General features: G+C 40.4%; 2 protein-coding genes and 1 pseudogene across 3 annotated transcripts; 1 reads left to right on the plus strand and 2 right to left on the minus strand.

Moving 5' to 3' along the window:
* Window positions 1-4154: 4154 nt before the first annotated feature.
* LOC139937298 (galanin receptor type 1-like) lies at window positions 4155-5123 on the plus strand. The gene has a single exon (XM_071932402.1). It carries the CDS (start codon window positions 4155-4157, stop codon window positions 5121-5123), a length of 969 nt encoding a protein of 322 aa, XP_071788503.1.
* A 3432-nt stretch (window positions 5124-8555) lies between these two features.
* LOC139936951 (cytochrome P450 2J4-like) lies at window positions 8556-13721 on the minus strand. Of its 2 annotated transcripts, XM_071931817.1 has the most exons (3): window positions 13162-13721; window positions 10787-11746; window positions 8556-10691 (listed from the first exon to the last, which is right to left on the minus strand). In XM_071931817.1, exons 1-3 carry the CDS (start codon window positions 13517-13519, stop codon window positions 10510-10512), a joined length of 1500 nt encoding a protein of 499 aa, XP_071787918.1. In that variant the 5' UTR covers window positions 13520-13721; the 3' UTR covers window positions 8556-10509. The 2 variants fall into 2 exon arrangements, with proteins under 2 accessions (XP_071787918.1, XP_071787917.1); XM_071931816.1 differs by having other exon boundaries at window positions 8556-11746.
* Window positions 13722-16051: 2330 nt separating this feature from the next.
* On the minus strand, window positions 16052-19402 carry LOC139936952 (cytochrome P450 2J4-like; annotated as a pseudogene).
* Window positions 19403-19538: the final 136 nt, after the last annotated feature.

A 19538-nucleotide genomic window follows, 5' to 3' on the forward strand; every position in this document is an offset into this window, starting at 1 on the left:
AACACTATCCGAGAGCCACTGACCCCTTGCTTATTGCATGCAGGTAATTACATAGACTTGTCATAGCACTCGCCATAGACCACACTGGCATGGTTACATGGTATTGTTTTATCACATTCGTTCCAAAGCTTTAGTAACAGACCAGTAAAATCATGCCTAAAATTGATACATCTCTGAAGGCAATTGTTATGCCAGGAAAGCCCGTCCGCAAAAAAGCAATGCAAAGCTATGACACTGGACACCTTTGGTAATGTCAAAGACCAGTCCTCTCACTTGGTGTATCTCAACACAGGCACAAAGTAACAAACCTGTGAAAGTTTGAACTCAATTGCCCGTCGAAGTTGCGAGATAATAATGGAAGAACAACACCATTGTCACACGAAGTTTTGTGCTTTCACATGCTTGATATCGAGACCTCCACGCGCGAGGTCTCGAAATCAATTCAAATAGTTTAGTTACTGAGAAATTACTTCTTTCTAAAAAAAAAATACGTACCTTCAGAGAAGGGAGCCGTCTCACAATATTTTATACTATCAACAGCTATCCGTTCGTTACCAAGTTTTTATGCTAACAATTATTTTGAGCATAAATACAAATAGTGTCCAGTGCCTTTAAAGGAACATTCTTCATAATTTGGTAAGAAGAAAAAAACGTCTATGATCACAGATTTACATAAAAATTACACGATCTATTGACGATGATAGTAGAAAACATCCCTGGAAATGTTAATGTCTGAAATGTCATGAATTGATGAGAAATATTCAGCTAGCGTTTTTTTGTTTGCACTTGTTGCATGTCATGCAAAATGTGTCGTCGGTTTTCCCTATTTTCTCGTGACCCAGATATCCATCTGTATCTGTATCGGATGTTCGATCTCAAACTTCTACAGGTTTGTCAGTTAATGTAGAATCAGTGTGGATTACAATACAAAGGTGTTTTTAGTTTGTTTTTTTCTTATTGAGTAATGTTCCTTTTGATCGCTTCGCCATTAAACAACCCGCGTGAAATTGGCGTACGTACGACGTACGTACACAGTTGACCAATAGGGCAGTTTATAATAAATTTATTCAACAAACATATCTTGCACTTCCTTCATGAAATGAAAACTGTATCGGACTACAGGGCCGGGATGATGAAGAAATACGCACAGTGGATCTGAGGGTATTTAAGGATTGGAATAAATGGTCTGTCACTGCATCTTGCGCACAAACAACACACTTCGTGGTATGTGTGTGGTTGTTGTATGGACACTGCTCTCTGGTTTCGCGTTCAAGAGCAAACATGGCAAGTATTATATATTACTTTGTTGCTTCATATTTTTTCAGATACGCCTGAGTTAAAGGCAGTGGACACTATTTGTAATTACTCAATATAACTATGAGCATAAAAACCTTACTTGGTAACGATTAATGGGGAGCTGTCGATAGTATAAAACACTGTTTAGAAAAGCTCCCTCTGAAGCAACGTAGTTGTCGAGAAAGAAGTAATTTTCCACGAATTTGATTTCGAGACCTCAGAATTAGATTTTGGGGTCTCGAAATCAAGCATCTGATCAAAACACACAACTTCGTGTGACGAGGGTAATTTTTTCTTCTATTAATATCTCGCAACTTCGACGACCAATTGAGCTCTACAGGTTTGACATTTTAGGCATAGTGGTGAGATACAACAAGAAGACTGGTCTTTGACAATTACCAATAGTGTCCAGTGTATTTAACTACAATGTGTATGTCCTCTTTTTTCTTTCTCAGTTTGTTGTGTTCGATTTCAGAGAGAGTGCAGGTGTGTTCGTCTTGTATTCTTTATATTCAAAGTCCTCAAATTTGATGATTATTTGATCCGATGATATCACTAGACTCGGGGAACTCTTAACTGTATGTGCAACTAATCTTCTCTAATAACAGCATGTATTTTTTTGTGATAATACACATTTCAAAAAGTGTACGACAGTTCGCATGTTGAAGGCACTGGGCACCTTTGGTAATCATCAAAGACCAGTATTCTCACTTGGTGTATCTCAAACGTATGCATACAAAAATAACAAATCTGTGAAAACAGATCATCGAAATTGCAACAAAATAATGTTTTATCTTCAACAGCTCCTGTTGTTTGTTATAATATACCTGGTTTTGATGATAATGTTTTATTGGAGCCGACCCGTTACCAAAGTGTCCAGTGGCTTTAAACCAGCCATTTTATAATACACTTTTGTATCATAATTGAAATTTTATACTGTTTGAAAATATATTCGTTTTTATGTGTTCATATAATTATCATTAATTAGAGTGAAGTTTGGACTTTGAATAATTTATTTAATTAACAAGGTGGAACTGGTCAATATTAAGCACACGAACAGCGGTAATTGCGCACTCGGTTTTATTTGACATTATGCGCGTGCAAGGACGATGCTAATTTTGTGTGTGCATCTTCTTTGGCATTCAAACCGAGGACTTGGAGGTTATAACAAAAGGGATCCGGGAAAAAGTCACACCGAGGACGTCCTCGATTTGATTTCGTGTACAAAACCAATAGGGACGTCTGAAAAATAAACTATGTTGCCACAAGTGTGGTCCTTTTATTTGATTTAAAACTAAATATCCTTAAAGGCGCTTAAAGGCACTCTGGACACTGTATTGGTATATTAATACTCACAATATTTGTTAGTATAAAAACTTACTTGGTAACGAGCAATGAAAAACTGTTAATAGTATAAAACATTGTGCAAAATATATCCCTCGTAGAAACGTATTTTTTGAGATAGAAGAAATTTTCAGTAAAATATTGGAATTGATTTCGAGACCTCATGTGTGAGGTCTCGAAATCAAGCAGGTCACAAAATCAAGCATCTGAAAGCACACAACTTCGTGTGGCAAGGGTGTTTTTTCTTCCGTTATTATCTCGCAACTTTGACGACCAATTGAGTTCAAGTCTCACAGGTTTGTTATTTTGTGCCTTTGCTGAGATACGCAAATGAACGAAAAAACACCCTTGTTGCACAACAACATACGTGTGCTTTCAGATGCCTGAAAAGGGGCTTCAGGTCGCACCTTAAGTCTTGTTAGATTACAATACTAACTTTGTGAGAAGTTACCTCATTCTAAAAAAAACATCGTTTCTCACAATGCTCCATACTGTCAACAGCTATCCTTTGCTCGTTACCAAATAAGTTTTTTTAGACAAAATATTAATAAAGGAAAGGTGGGGTTATAGGTTGATCGTTATTCCGATCAGGAATCTATGCAGGAATTCTTTGGATTGGAAGGTGTAAGCATTGCGCACGGATAAATTGAATCTGTTTTATGCTTCTTCTTCTTCTTGGTATCTTATCTATCCATAAGGTCTCTAAGGGGACATGTGATTAATATTTGTTTGCTTACGGAAACCGGTGTATGCATATACCTCATTACATTTGCTAGAAGCAACAGAAATAAGCAATAATTGAACCTTTTTTTTTATATAACAAAATGTGATCAAAATGCATGAGATTTTATAGATGCAAGAAAAACAGGGGGGTAGAGCTGACTGGATTTGAGATTTCCATGAATTCAAATTGTGACCAAGCTGTCACAAGACGTAGACATCAATTTCAAAAAGCGAGGATTCTCAATTTGATTAATTTATTATTGATATTAATTTGTCCACTTTGTTTGTGATCATACATTTGCGTGCGCCATCAACTCATCTTCGGAGTTGTTACCCTTCAGATTTTCTTTTCTTCAACTTCAGACATAATGGGACGAGGGTCACCTTGCCGCGGGCCTATAGCGAAAGCGTTTGTAGCTTGAGTACGGGCATAAAGCCTATTTTTGCCGACTATAAAACAGTAGGCATGCACTCGCAAAGCATCCCTTCCTACCACCCACCCCCCCCCCCCCCCCTTTTCAACACACACACGTTGTGTTTTACCATTGCGCTATATTTCTATAAAGGAAACATATTGTATTTTCTGTTGTTCCTGAAGCAATCCCTATTGGTTTTGTACACAAATGACTAGTTATGAAAACAAAGAACCGACCATTAAGGACCGTCCTATTGTCCCTATTGAAAAATTTCCTCGGAGGGTATAGGCCATACAAACCCACACACCCAAACTTCAATTGAATTGAACTCATTGTACAATATAATATGGTTGTGTTTCTTATTGTTTTCCTTAAATGCAGAGTAACTACACTGTGAACGTTTCTCCATACGTTCGAGCATTGGACATCACCATCATAATCGCCGGTTTCCTGGGCAACTCATTAGTGTGCGCAGTGTTTCTCTCCAAATCTAATGCATTCCACAGCACAACCAACAAGCTCATTCTCCATCAATCCATAATCGATCTGATCGCGATCATAATATTCCTCATCGCTAGGGTCATTGTTCATCCAGACGTTCAGGAGATCCCATCCGGGTCGATCTCGGCCCAGCTCTTCTGCAAGTTCTGGTACAATGACTTCATTATGTGGGGTGTCTTCTACGCCTCTACCTTTAATCTGGTCCTAATAGCCTTCGAGAGGTACGCAGCCTCCTGCCAGCTCATCTGGTACCGCAACTTTCGCCTGAGAGGTATCGCCAAGTTCGGCTTCCTCGCCCCCTGGATATTGGGGTTCGGCTCGCAGTCGTACATTGTGATTTTCACCTACTACACGGACGGCGTGTGTTGGGTGATCTGGCCCGCTGAAGCTGCTCAACAGGTGGGTGGCGTGATCGTCTTCTCATTTGAGTTCTTATTTCCGATCATCACAATGACGTGGTGCTACTCCAAGGTGATTCTTCTCTTACGGAAAAGAGAGAAAGCGAACCAGGCGGTTCTTCGGCAAGATAACATCTTCAGGCGCAGTAAGAATGTCGTGACCACCCTGGTGACCATCACCATTGCTTATGTCGTCTGTTGGATGCCGACGGAGATGATGTATCTTACCTTCAACCTAGGGCTGGTTGTATATTACGGAGGAAATGTCTATTACATCTTCGCTGTACTGACCACACTGAACTTGGTGGTAAACCCATGCATCTACACATGTAAATACAAACAATTCCGGAAAATTTTAAGGGGTCTGGTCTGCCGGCTGCAGTGGGGCAGAAACGAAGTGAGCGACATTCACCCGCGTCTTCAGCAGATGAGGCATATACCTTAATAAGACACTTCGAAAACTACATCAAAGACAAGTTCCCAAAAGTAAACATCTCGGAGCAAAGTTCATACACACAATTCCTCCGTGAGATGTGAAGATTCATATGTTGTTGATATTAAAATGTGTAAAATCACAGTTGAGAGTCGCTCTGACAAACCAAACATCTCCGCACCAAAGTGTTAATAGGGTTTAACCATGGAGTTATTCCTCCATGGTTAAACCCATCTTTCACGAAACGATGCCTTTTTAGATGTTTTTGATGTTTACAAATGTTGCACTCTATATGGAAGGGTATATAATGCAATGACACTTTACACATTTTTATGGCGAGGATAAATACTTGATATTTCCCCCCGACTGTCATGAGGACGCTATCCGTACGTTGCAAAATGAGTACATCGCCAAATTGAGTTTGTTATAAGTTTAGGCCCACTAGTTGCTGTGCTTATTTATTTGCGGGTTTCACTTTGTTGAGGACTATACGTTTGAAAGCTCTGGTGTTGATACCTTCCGGAAGTTATCTCTTCTGATGAGTGTGTACACTCAATAATAACACAGAGAAAGATCACGCACTGAAACAATAAGTCGAGTAACATGCCTGTGATATTTTTTCACAGGACTCGGGAAAGTACTGAGTATACAGTGCTAACACACATCGGTGTACGGGTAAAAAAACCAAAATTAATATTCTTTATCCCCGATGCAAATTTAACATCTATAATAAGTCTCCACTTGTCGACTGTTTATTCCATATTTTTATGTCCATACAAAAAAACCAACATTTTTAGTGCCCAGTGTCATAAAGCTGTTAAGCAGAAAATACCGCTTGACAAGTTTCTCGGCTAAGCACAACATGAGTGGGGTACCGGTCGTAAACTTTATGGAATGTTGGCCGGTAACTGTTGTTGATAAGCAATATTTTGGGCAATGGGCCCAATTTCATAACGCGGCTAAGCGGCCGATTTTGTGCTAACTGTGCGATTTCCATTACACAGCGCTGCTAACCGTAAGCACATAAAAGGTATCCCTATAACCTTCCGTTCCAGTGCTTACCGCACAAAAATAAATGACGTCACAATTCAAATCCATGGTTAAACGCGCATATGACCGCCAAACTTTTCTGCTAACCTGTGAAATACGCTTGCACCTTAGTGTAAGGGAGGTGTCTAGACCCTTTGAAATTACTTACATTTATAGCACTGCTTCATTCTTACATGTTTTGTATACTGCCATTCCAATTACACATCATAATTTCATCCCCTAGTTAGGCATACTACTTCCCACTATAGACCTATAGGTGTGTTATACATGAAACAGCAGCAGGGTCAAACTAAGGTCAAAGCCAAACTTCATTAGCACAAACCCAAGTTGAAACAAAGGATTTCCAAACATGTACTTCATGATGTTATAATTTATTAACCTATGGCATTCAGACATTTGTCTAACTACCTATTTTACTAAATATAAAATAATAATACATTTTTTACTGAGGGTTTAACTGTCATAGAAGTTGTAATTAAAAGGAGAAAAAGTAAGCTGCACAAACTACATGTTTACTTCTATACTTTGGATTTGCCTAGTAACAACGGGCTCCAGGCCACTGCCTGCCCCGACTTCACAGGTAAAGTTGCTTTATTTTTAATCCCATTTTAAACTTATTATTTCTCCATTTTATACTTAGAGTTTCACAAAGTGATTTATCTCATTTTTACAGAAAATTATTATAGATTTGTTTAATGATACTTGTGGAATTTTAGAGGCTTGTGAAAAGAGTGTATTTTTGAGATGGAAAATTGCCATGAAATATAGAAAATGGTACTTTTGAGAAGTACATAGTGTTTGTACTGCTGGCATATGTGTTATGGCCATGTGTAGTACTTGCAATGTGCTAATTAAGTAATGGGTTTTTGGTTAAATTCTTGTTGGCCTAATTTCAAGATAATAAGCTTTAGTACATGTCTCTTGTTCTTAAAATGAGCAACCATAAATTCTGGAAATGTAAACTCAGCAATTGCTTAGATACTGCTGGTGGATTTGTGCTTTTGGGGTGGGTTTGCTGCGCCGCTTGGTTGTTGCTAAAGAAATGCCTAACTGAGGGTTTGTTTCTGCCATATGTCTTTACACAGTTGCTGAGTAGTGTAAGCAAAAGTAAAACTGTGAATAATTATAATTAATAATTCCTTTTTGTTATCACTGCCTGCCCTGACTTCACAGGCGCAGGTTCGTCACAGATGAGAATAAATCTCCTAAACCTGAGAGCTGTCATTTAAAGAGAAGATTCCAAAGCCCTTCATTGAACCTGTGTGCCATCCCCCTCCCTCAAGATTATCAACAAGTCCCGAAAGCACACTTCTCACATTAGCAAATTGTTCTGCTACAGTAAGCACGAAAATGTGCTTACCGTTAAGCAGCGCCATGAAATTGGGCCCCGTTCACTATACCTGTAAAGGGGCTGGTACTGGTTTCCTTCTAGATTCTATTCTACCGGGTGTCTCAAAAAAACTATACACTTTTGAAATGGCTGCCGAATAAAAAATATACGATTCTGGGGCAAAATGTTTATGTGTATGGATAGCTAATGGTCTCAACTTTCATATGACACCGAAAAGTCAGGAAAATAATTCATGCCCTGGGTGAGTACTGCTCACTTTTGTGAAGGGTATAAAAATAGGCTGCGCAGGAATTGGCCTTTCATAATAAATTCATGATCAAATGCGATCAGTTTGGGTTTGCTGAGTGAATTTTATGGTTTATTAAACCATTTTTTTGTTTACTTCATGAGTGAACAGGAATTGCTTTTTGTTTCTTGTAGCATTGAAACTCTCCCTGGTATACTCAGTGGTGTGATCACGGAAGTCAGGATGGGGTGATGGTACATGTTGCAACTTCCATGTTACAAACTGTGTTTTTTTTTACATCTGTGACTTTGAATAAAAACCTTCACCACATTTCAGCTATTGTAAGATGAGTTGAACATTTCATTTTTTTTCGTATTTTATTGCGTTATATCGCCGTATTTTATTGCGTTATATCGCCGTACTATGATAATGTTGGGACTGCTCGAATCAGCAATAAACGAGTATAATTCACAATTAATGTGCCCTAATTAGAAAATAAGTAATTAAAACAAGGTCTCAACTCACCTGAAAAAAACTTGGACCTCGGACGTCGTGCCTTGCGTCTTTGCCCCGTAGAATGATATCTCAATAAAAAACGGCGATTATAACGCAATAAATAGTACTGCGATATAAGGCAAAAAAATACGGCGATATAACGCACTAGTACGGCGATATAACGCAATAGTACGGCGATATAACGCAATAGTACAGCGATATAACGCAATAGTACGGCGATATAACGCAATAGTATGGCGATATAACGCGATAAAATACGGCGATATAACACGGCGATATAACGCAATAAAATATGGCGATATAACGCAATAGTACGGCGATATAACGCAATAGTATGGCGATATATCGCCGTAAAATAAAACAAGAGTTCTCTTGGAATTGGCGGATATGAGCCACCGTAATATCGCCATAGTAGGCTATACGATTGCATTATATCACCGTATTTATTGCGTTTTATCTTCAAGTACGCGCTAATCATCCAATCAGATTGGCAGAATGGAGTGGTGCTAAAAACCTATAATGCACGGCTAATATCACTTCCATGCCTAAAATAAAACAAGAGTTCTCTAGGAATTGGCGGATATGAGCCACCGTAATATCGCCATAGTAGGCTATACGGTTGCATTATATCACCGTATTTATTGCGTTTTATCTTCAAGTACGCGCTAATCATCCAATCAGATTGGCAGAATGGAGTGGTGAGAAAAACCTGTATTGCACAGCTAATATCACTACCATGCCTCTTGTGTGTACTATGTCACGCGCCAAGTTTGCTTGAAGATAAATACGTTATCACACGCGCGCTCGTGGAAATACGGAAAATATAGCGCGTCTGCGTCCCATATCCAACTCGGCCTGCGGCCTCGTTGGATATGGGACGCAGACGCGCTATATTTTTCCGTATTCCACTCGCGCTTGTGTGATAACTTATAATATCGCCATAGTAGGCTATATGATTGCATTATATCACCGTATTTATTGCGTTATATCGCCATAGTAGGCTATACGATTGCATTTTATCTTCAAGTATGCGCTAATCCTCAAACCAGATTGGCAGAATGGAGTGGTGATAAAAACCTATATTGCACGGCTAATATCACTACCATGCGTCTTGTGTGTTCTATGTCACGCGCCAAGTTTGCTTGAAGATAAATAGGTTATCACACGCGCGCTCATGGAAATACGGAAAATATAGCGCATCTGCGTCCCATATCCAACTCGGCCTGCGGCCTCGTTGGATATGGGATGCAGAAGCGCTATATTTTTCTGTATTCCACTCGCGCTTGTGTGATAACTTATATCACCGTATTTATTGCGTTATGTTGCCGTAGTACTGTTGCGTTAACGCCCCGTGCTGTTATATCGCCGTGCTATTGTAGCCAGAAATTATTGCGATATTACTTAATGAGTGGAGATTTCAAAATAAAAACGGCTATTCATTGATTCATTCACTAAAAAATTGTTTCCCATTATTATATGCAACAATATAACATCAGCTTGATGAAGTCAATAAAATATGGTACGTATAGAGGCACGGATCCAGGATTGTTTCCCGGGCAATGGTGTTGGACTAAACTATAATCCAAATTCCTTTATTATCAGTCCCATCCACAACCTCGGAACCGCAGTAGCTACATTTTGACAGTGAGGGCGCACTGTGAGACGGCAAACTTGCGGGTGGGGGTCTAGGGGCAGGCCCATCAGGTGGGGTCCGCGGCAAAGCACCCACACGAACCAAACCAAAAACAAAACTTGTTTATTCGATTAAATTGTATTCAATAAAGCAAGAAATTTATCTATAGGCTTAACCTCCAATAAATTACATATAATAAATCACAGTCAAACCAAAGGAGTCAAACGACAGAAAGTTTAAACAACGAACAGTCGCCAAGTTAAATTACTGAAATACAAACAGCTCTTAACTGATATGAAACAAAGGAAAAAAGTCATTAAAATGCAGTTTTTCAAAAGACTTCAAAGAAACGCATGCCACACGAAAAAAATTTGCTTAAGCTTCAATTGTTATGAATTTGAAGGAACCGAACCACCTTTATTTTGATGTCGACAATTTACGATTTGCACCATTTGGACGAGCATAATTATACCTTTGCGGACATTATGTCGTTCAAAAGTGACAATGGTAAAGCTTAACGATTATTATCTTTGTTAAACCATAGTGTCATTCGAACGAGTTATAACGATTCAATACGAACTATAACAATCAGAACTTAAGTTCAACCGTTACCAGCAAGCCTTCACTTTCTTGCAATTGCGCAGGTCTCAAATGGCATCGGAGTCAATGTAAGACCGTTGTTAACCTCGAACGACAGCTGTTCAACATCTTTAGGTCTCTTGAAGGTGAACTGATGTAGGAAATGTGAGAAGAAGATGAACAGCTCCATCTTGGCAAGTCGCTCTCCCAGACACACACGGCGACCTGGCAGGAAAACAAGGAAGTACTGAAAGAGTTATATCGGCGCTGATACGAAGACAGTTTTATTTTGGGCCCCGATGTATGTTGTTTTTTCTTACCTGTACTAAAAGGCAGATGCTCCTCCCTCGGCTTCAAGGAACCAGCTTCGTCAAGAAATCTCTCCGGATTAAATTTTTCTGGATCTGACCAGATGGATGGATCTCGGCTGACGGCCCAAAGATTAGCAATGAGCAATGTTCCCCTTGGGATATCGTAGCCAAGTAGTCGGGTATCCTTGGAGAACATATGAGTAATGGCGAGGGACGCGATGGATGCCAGACGCTGCACCTCCAGGATGGTCGCCTCTGTGTATGGCAGCTGAGGTTTGTCCGCCATGTTGGGTAAACGGTCTCTACCTACTGCATCGTCGAGCTCCCTCTGAACCCTGGCTTGTACCTCAGGGTAGGCAATCATGTACAGCAAAGCCCAACGGAGGGTGGAAGCTGAAGTCTCCGTTCCAGCTGCAAAGAGCTCAAATGTAGTCAGTAACATGTTGTCAGCAGTGATGTGACTCTGGACATTCTTAGTCTCATTTTCGTAGATGTCTGTAAGAAAAACGTCGATGAAGTCTTTGGGATTGTCGGCGTCCAAAACTCTACGGTGCTCATCAATGCATTCCTGGAGGAACTCTATTATCTGACGCACATTAGTTTGTACTTCTTTGAACTTTGAGGTAAATGACAGGTTGTCCATAATTGGGAGATATGAATAAGCTCCACCACCGGATGATAGTTCAAAGTTACGGTTCAACAACTTTAGCAGCTTCTGGAACTTTGGATCAGAGTAGTCGAATCTTTTACCCAGGGTAACAGAGCAGATGACGTTCGAAACAGCGTTGCTTATCAGATGGGTTGGATTGAAAGGATTGTCCCCGTGCTCTTTGATGGCTTCGATAAGACATCCTGCCTCAGTAGCGATGGTGAGTTCAAAACTAGACTTACCCACACCGAACCCTCTCAGGACAGTCAGAGAAAATTTCTTCTGCTGAGACCAGCTGTCACTGGAGGCTGAAACTACACCTGGAAGAGCAATGTAAACTTGAGATTTCAACAACATTTCAACACAAAGATGGGAATGATATTCATATAGCTTTTATCTTATGAATTACACGACCTAATCAAGCAGGCATGGACTGGGGTTTCTTTATTGATTTTGCTTTTGTATGTAAACAATTGGTTGCTCACAATCATACAGGTGCCTTGACATCCTTTTTATGCAAAATATTGGTTAAAGCTAGACACAAAGATAAACTTGTTTTTCATCATTTATCAGCCCGTACCGATTTGTTTAAATTGTCCATTCCCTGGCGTTTTGCTCATAGCTGGAGTAATCTGCCTACTGACCTTGTTAACAATTTCATATGTGCCCCCTTACCGGAATCTTTATCCAACATTTTGATGTCTAGACTGGCTTTTTAAAGTACATGTTCCATGATTTGTATCATGTTCTGTCCTTTTTAATATTTTTTGATAATTGTTGTAATTGTCCACCCCCTGCCGTTTTACTCATCAAATTGCCAACAGACCTGTTTACAATGTCATTTCATTTGTGTCCCCTTACTGGAGTTTTTATGTATTGCTCTAAAACCATTTTGGTGTATTGACCTGCTTTTTAACGAATATCCTTTTTGGACTGTTTGTATTTTTGTGTATATCTCTGCTGGTTTGCCTTTTATAGTTGTTAAGTGATTTGTATTATCTTCTGTGCTTTTTTATATGCTCTCTCTTGCCTTAATGTATTTTTGGGGAGTTGGGAGCCATACGCCTTTTGGCGATGGTTATTTTTTTACTCTCCTGGGCACCCCACTGTTGTTTTACTTTGTTTTCTTAAACACTTTTAATGTATTTAAATGTGCTTGTAAATGTAATTGCCCGAATAAATATTGTTATAACAAAAAATATATTATTATTATTTGTTGATGTTTATCCTTTGGACCATACAATAATTACGAGAGGCCGCCCAAACACCTTTCATCAAAAGAGATTTCATTTACTAATTTCACATAGGCTAGACCTATAATTTTAGGCACTTCTCTTCAAGTTCGTGACTGCAACTTGTGTTCAACTTAAGGTGTTCAAGATGTGAAATTTACTTTCAGTTAGCAGAAACAATTTGGGGTACAACCATGTGTAAATCGGCCTTTAGGACTACAGTGCGACTAGTGTTGTATATAAAGTTGAACTTTCTTTGATTTATTGTTCAACACTCGCCTCCTTTTAGCATCCTGAAATTAGTCAACATGAGTTTATTTTTTTTTGTACACCTTTATGTTGCGTAGATCCAAGTACTTGAACTCAGTTGTTGGAGTTATTCGTAATTAAGTCCTAAGCTACTGCCCGTATCGAGTTTACCAAACAGTGTTATTAGTATTTTATTTATAACCAAAAATCACTTGATCTCAAGAATAATGAAAAACTAAAGTAAACTACATTACCTAAAGCGTCTGGATCGCGTGTGATTTTCCTGTAGAAGCTTGTGGGTGGACGAGCTGCGGTGTTGGGGTGATTCAGAGCCTCCTTGATGGAAGCGAAGCTGTTGACGACCACCACCAATGTACCGCCTAGATTCATACTAAACACCGGTCCGTAGATCTTAGCCAGTCGACTTAAGCTCTTGTACTCGTGGCCGGCCAAGATGAGATTTGGGAGGTAGCCAAGAAGGGGCCATCCAGTTGGGCCGGGGGGGAGGTTCCTCGACCGTCGGTAAAACCATGTAGCTATGAAGAGAGCCATCAACCCAACTATCACTGACTTGACAGTCAGTATGCTAAATACGTATTGTAGGAACACCATATTTCTTCTGCGTTGAATTAATCCGACCGCGACACTTTATGTATTACCATACATAGGTTATCGTTCCAACGAACATCTGAATTACACCTGTCGTCATCATCATATTATGTGGGTATCAACACTGGAGTACTGAAGCAGCGGAGAAGTCAAGGGAATCATTATTGTGTTCCTGTGTGTGTACACTCTCACCATGATACCCCTTTCTCTATGCACTCTCACATGTCAACCACAAAGGGTTTGAAGGTTGAAGTTTATACAACAAAAGACTAGACTTGGTTCGTGGCTTTTTAGTCGTCCTGATGGCCGCTGCAAACAGCGCCCTCTTGTGATCAACCTTCGTGTTTAGCCTAAGATCAAAATTGCGAGTTATAGGGCGCGTGATAGCTATTATTAATGTGGGGCGTTTTGGGGCTGAGATGCAGAAGAATAACTGCAATCTAAGACTTATATCAAGTCTAAAAATCAAAATACGTGATTAACATTTCTGTCGTTGGTGACGTCACAAATGTTGAGATTTGTTGAAGAAATGTTGAAATGTCTCACACCAAGCGAGAACACTGGTCTATGACCAATTCCAATGTTTGCGATATTACTTAAAGAACCACGTTGCCTTGGATCTGACGAGTTGGTCTATAAAAAGCGTTTGTAGCCGTTTTTTATAAAATGCATATGGTTGGAAAGTTTGCCTCGAAATTGCGTGGTTTTCCTTTTACTGTGCGAACTAACACGGTAGGCCGGTTACACCCCTATATTCCGACACCCCTATGTTCCGACACCCCTATGTTCCGACAATTCAGCCTATATTCCGACACCCCTATGTTCCGACAGCCCTATATTCCGACAGCCCTATATCCCGACACCCCTATGTTCCGACAACTGAACCTATATTCCGACACCCTTATGTTCCGACACCCCTATATTCCGACACCCCTATGTTCCGACAAGTTGTTTCGCACATTATTACTCTGTTGATCAATAACAACAACACAACTTGTTTTACAGCCAGGTTTCCCGGTGAATTTCGGCCGGGATTAGGTTTGAACATTCATAAGATGAGTTTGTACTGTTTAAAAAAATGATGGAATCAAATTAAGATAATCGGTGCTTTGCTATTGTTAGATGCGTGTCCGACGTGTTGATAACATTTCATGAGCCTTCAATTAATAAAGATTCCAACCCTCTACTGCTACGTAAAGATATGTTACCGGTACGTTTATGGACTAAATTGCGGTCAGGTGAAGTTTCTTTAAGTCGCACCGTTTTTCTTAAAAAACAAATGACAAACACAAAATATTGGTGCAGGTTGTCGGAACATAGGGGTGTCGGAACATAGGGGTGTTTGGGTCGTTGGAATATAAGGGTGTCGGAACATAGGGGTGTCGGAATATAGGGGTGTCGGAACATAGGGGCGTCGGAATATAGAGCAGTCACCCGGTACCATTTATGGGAGTTGGGTTCCAGCCTTCATTCCATTAACATGTACACACGGGTGGATAGTCGGATACAGTCGGCGCGTTTTTTTTTTTTTTTTTTATGCCATTAACAACTTGCACTACAGACGAGAGAGAGGTTGACGTCCGTGGTCTGTCTTTTTCTGATTAATATCGATCCGGTGTGAAATGTTTATTGCATCTGAAAGACAGCTGGCGCTCTCTTTTGACTCAACTTCCAATTAGCCGGCCTGTGTTACCGCTGCGCTGTGTACATAGTAAGGGTATGAAGGCTATAACCCAAACAACCTTCTAGGCTCTTGAAACAATATCGGACACAAAAATGTATGCAAACTATGCGACGAAGTACACGATCAAGTATGCAATAATATTTGCGACATCACCAAATATTTGCAAAGCTATTTGCGACATCGCAAATATTTGCAAAGATATTTGCGACATCTCAAATATTTGCAAAGATATTTGCAAAGATATTTGCGATGTGCGATGTCCCTTCAGGGCCACTATAGCTAGGCCCATCTCAGGTTGGGGTCCGCGGCAAAGCACCCACAAGCTCTGAACTATCGGCTACAAAAATCAAACCGCTGTAAGAAATACAGAGATACGGGCACACTTTTTATGCACTTCTGATCTAAACCAATCCTGGCCTTTTAAAATTAATATCCAATTCCCATGAAGTATGCAACATTAACGCATACGTACCGACACTTTTGATTGTCAATCACCATAGAGATGTGCACTAAGCTTGATCGATTGAACTGAAGGGTTTTACAAATGGATGTTGACAAAAGTCCATGATGATTACATGCACGAAACGTTGGATGGACCAAATAAAACAAAAACTTGTTTATTCGATTATATTTTATTCAATAAAGCAAGAATTTTTTTTACAGGCCTTAACTCGGATTGTTTATAATAATAAATCATAGTCAAACCAAAGGCTGGATTAAAACGACAGAAAGTATAAACAAAGAACAGTCGCCAAGTTACATTACTTAACTACAAACAACTCTTAACTGATATGAAACAAAAATAACAAGTAATTTAAATGCAGTCAGTTGTCATGCACTTGAAGGAACACAAACTGGACACTATTGGTAATTGTCAAAGACCAGTCTTCTCACTTGGTATATCTCAAAATCAGCAGCATAAAATAACAAACCTGTCAAAATTTGAGCTCGAGCACGTCGGAGTTGCAAGAAAAAAACACCCATGTCACACGAAGTTGTGTGCTTTTAGATGCTTGATTTCGAGACCTCAAATTCTAAACATGATGTCTCGAAATCAAGTTCGTGGAAAATTATTTCTTTCTCAAAAACTACGTCACTTCAGAAGGAGCCGTTTCTCAAAATGTGTTATACTATACCAAGTGAGGTTTTATGCTGATAATTATTTTGAGTAATTACCAATAGTGTCCACTGCCTTTAATGATTATATCTCTTTTAAACTACATTCTTTTGAACGAGTTATAACGAATCGTACGAACTATAACAATCAGAACTTAAGTTCAACCGTTTGCAGCAAGTCTTTACTTTCTTGGAATTGCGCAGGTTTCAAATGCCATCGGAGTCAACGTAAGACCGTTGTTGACCTCGAATGACAGCTGTTCAACATCTTTAGGTCTCTTGAAGGTGAACTGATGTAGGAAATGTGAGAAGAAGATGAACAGCTCCATCTTGGCAAGTCGCTCTCCCAGACACACACGGCGACCTGGCAGGAAAACAAGGAAGTACTGAGTTATATCAGCGATGATACGAAGACAGTTTTATTTTGGGCCCCGATGTAAGTTGTTTTTTCTTACCTGTACTAAAAGGCAGATGCTCCTCCCTCGGCTTCAAGGAACCAGCTTCGTCAAGAAATCTCTCCGGATTAAATTTTTCTGGATCTGACCAGATGGATGGATCTCGGCTGACGGCCCAAAGATTAGCAATGAGCAATGTTCCCCTTGGGATATCGTAGCCAAGTAGTCGGGTATCCTTGGAGAACATATGAGTAATGGCGAGGGACGCGATGGATGCCAGACGCTGCACCTCCAGGATGGTCGCCTCTGTGTATGGCAGCTGAGGTTTGTCCGCCATGTTGGGTAAACGGTCTCTACCTACTGCATCGTCGAGCTCCCTCTGAACCCTGGCCTGTACCTCAGGGTAGGCCATCATGTACAGTAAAGCCCAACGGAGGGTGGATGCCGTAGTCTCCGTTCCAGCTGCAAAGAGCTCAAATGTAGTCAGTAACATGTTGTCAGCAGTGATGTGACTCTGGACATTCTTTGTTTTATTTTCGTAGATGTCTGTGAGGAAAACGTCGATAAAATCTTTGGGATTGTCGGCGTCCAAAATTCTACGGTGCTCGTCAATGCATTCCTGGAGGAACTCTACAATCTGACGCACATTAGTTTGTACTTCTTTGAGGTAAATGACAGGTTGTCCATAATCGGGAGATACGAATACGCCCCACCACCGGTTAAGAGTTCAAAATTACGGTTCAGCAACTTCAGCAGCTGCTGGAACTTTGGATCAGAGTAGTCGAATCGTTGACCCAGTGTAACAGAGCAGATGACATTCGAAACAGCGTTGCTTATCAGATGGGTTGGATTGAAAGGATTGTCCCCGTGCTCTTTGATGGCTTCGATAAGACATCCTGCTTCAGTAGCGACGGAGACTTCAAAACTAGACTTACCCACACCGAACCCTCTCAATACAGTCAGAGAAAACTTCCTCTGCTGAGACCAGCTGGCACACGAGGCTGAAACTACACCTGGAAGAGCAATGTAAACTTGAGATTTCAACAACATTTCAACACATAGATGGGTATGATATTCATATACATTTTATCTTATGAGTAGGACGGCCTGATTAAGTAGGCATGGACTGTGGTTTCTTTATTATTTGTTGATGTTTATTCTTTTGACCATACAATAAATACGAGGAGAGGCCGCCCAAAGTCGAACACCTTTCATCAAAAGAGATTTCATTTCAAATTTCCGCCGCTTTAATTACAACACATAGGCTAGACCTATTAGTTTTTAAGGTACTTCTCTTCAACTTCGTGACTGCAACTTGTGTTCAACTTGAGGTGCTCAAGATGTGTACATTTGCTTTTAGTTAGCAGAAATAGTCCGGGGTACAACCATTTGTAAATTCGGCCTTTGCGACTATAGTGCGACTAGTGTCGTATACAAAGTTGAACTTTCTTTGATGTATTGTTCAACACTCATCACTTTTTAGCATCCAGAAATTAGTCAACATGTGTTTAATGGTACACCTTTGTTTCGCGTAGATCCAAGTACTTGAACTCAGTTGTTGGAGTTAGTATTCGGAAATAAGGCTCCATTGCAGAATCCCCGGCAACTCATAAGCACCACCTCGTAGCCGGCGGCTACAGCTACGCAGCAAACTACATTACCTAGAGCGTCTGGATCGTGTGTGATTTTCCTGTAGAAGCTTGTCGGTGGACGGGCTGCGGTGTTGGGGTGGCTCAGAGCCTCCTTGATGGAAGCGAAGCTGTTGACGACCACCACCAATGTACCGCCTAGATTCATACTAAACACCGGTCCGTAGGTCTTAGCCAGCCGGGTTAAGTTCTTGTACTCGTCCCCGGCTGAGATGAGATTTGGGAGGTAGCCAAGAAGGGGCCATCCAGTCGGGCCGGGAGGAAGGTTCCTCGGCCGTCGGTAAAACCATAAAGGAAGGACAGAGCTGTGGTAAAACCATGTAGCTATGAAGAGAGCTATCAACCCAACTATCACTGACTTGACAGTAAGTAGGCTAAATACGTATTGTAGGAATACCATACTTCTACTATGTTGAGAATTCCTCCGACCACGACTCTTTATTTCTTACTATCCAACGAACAACTCAGAATTAAACAAGACGGCAATAATATGTTTATTTTGTGTAACCAGTACTGACACTGCAGCACTGAAACAGCGGATGGTACACGGTTGAGTAAAGGGCATCATTATTGTGTTCCAGTGTGTGCACTGGACGTGTCAACCACAAAGGGCTGAAGGTTGAAGTTTATACAAAATACGTGAACAACAACTCTGTCGTTGATGACGTCACATGATCCAGGCCGCAACGTTGAAGTATGGAGGATGTTTAGGGCATATTATTTGTAAAAAGGTCTCTTATTGTAATAGTTGGATCAAGCAGTATGTTTGCTGATCTGACTACCATCCAGAATACACACAACTCCGGCTCGTGCCTTTCTTCGCACGGCCACGACCCTGCCGGTTTTAAACGGCCGTTGAACTCGTCGCCACTCTCTTATTTGCTTAACCCCCAAATACGAGAAGAACTCGTCGCCACTCTCTTATTTGCTTAACCCCAAATACACAGGGGTAGGCCTATCCACGAGTATGTGGACCATGATGTTTCTACTCAAAGTAGAAACATCATGGTCCATATTTAATGTTTCTCTTCAACAGAACATACGCCGCAAGATTATGCACAAAATGTATTTCTTTAAAGACACTGGACACTGACCTTGGATTATTGTCAAAGACCAGTCACAAGGTGTATCCCAACATATGGACAAAATAACAATGTGAAAATTTGGACTTAATTGGT

This window comes from Asterias amurensis, chromosome 5, assembly GCF_032118995.1.
Source record: "Asterias amurensis chromosome 5, ASM3211899v1".
Taxonomy (NCBI): Eukaryota; Metazoa; Echinodermata; class Asteroidea; order Forcipulatida; family Asteriidae; genus Asterias; species Asterias amurensis.

What these genes read in the sequence shown, in the direction of transcription:
- LOC139936951 (XM_071931816.1), bottom strand. Translation starts at nt 13,519, where the DNA reads ATGGTGTTCCTACAATACGTATTTAGCATACTGACTGTCAAGTCAGTG. An exon ending in ACGCGATCCAGACGCTTTAG is followed by an intron (nt 11,747 to 13,161) that starts GTAATGTAGTTT and finishes TTGCTCTTCCAG; the next exon opens with GTGTAGTTTCAGCCTCCAGT.
- LOC139937298 (XM_071932402.1), top strand. Translation starts at nt 4,155, where the DNA reads ATGCAGAGTAACTACACTGTGAACGTTTCTCCATACGTTCGAGCATTG.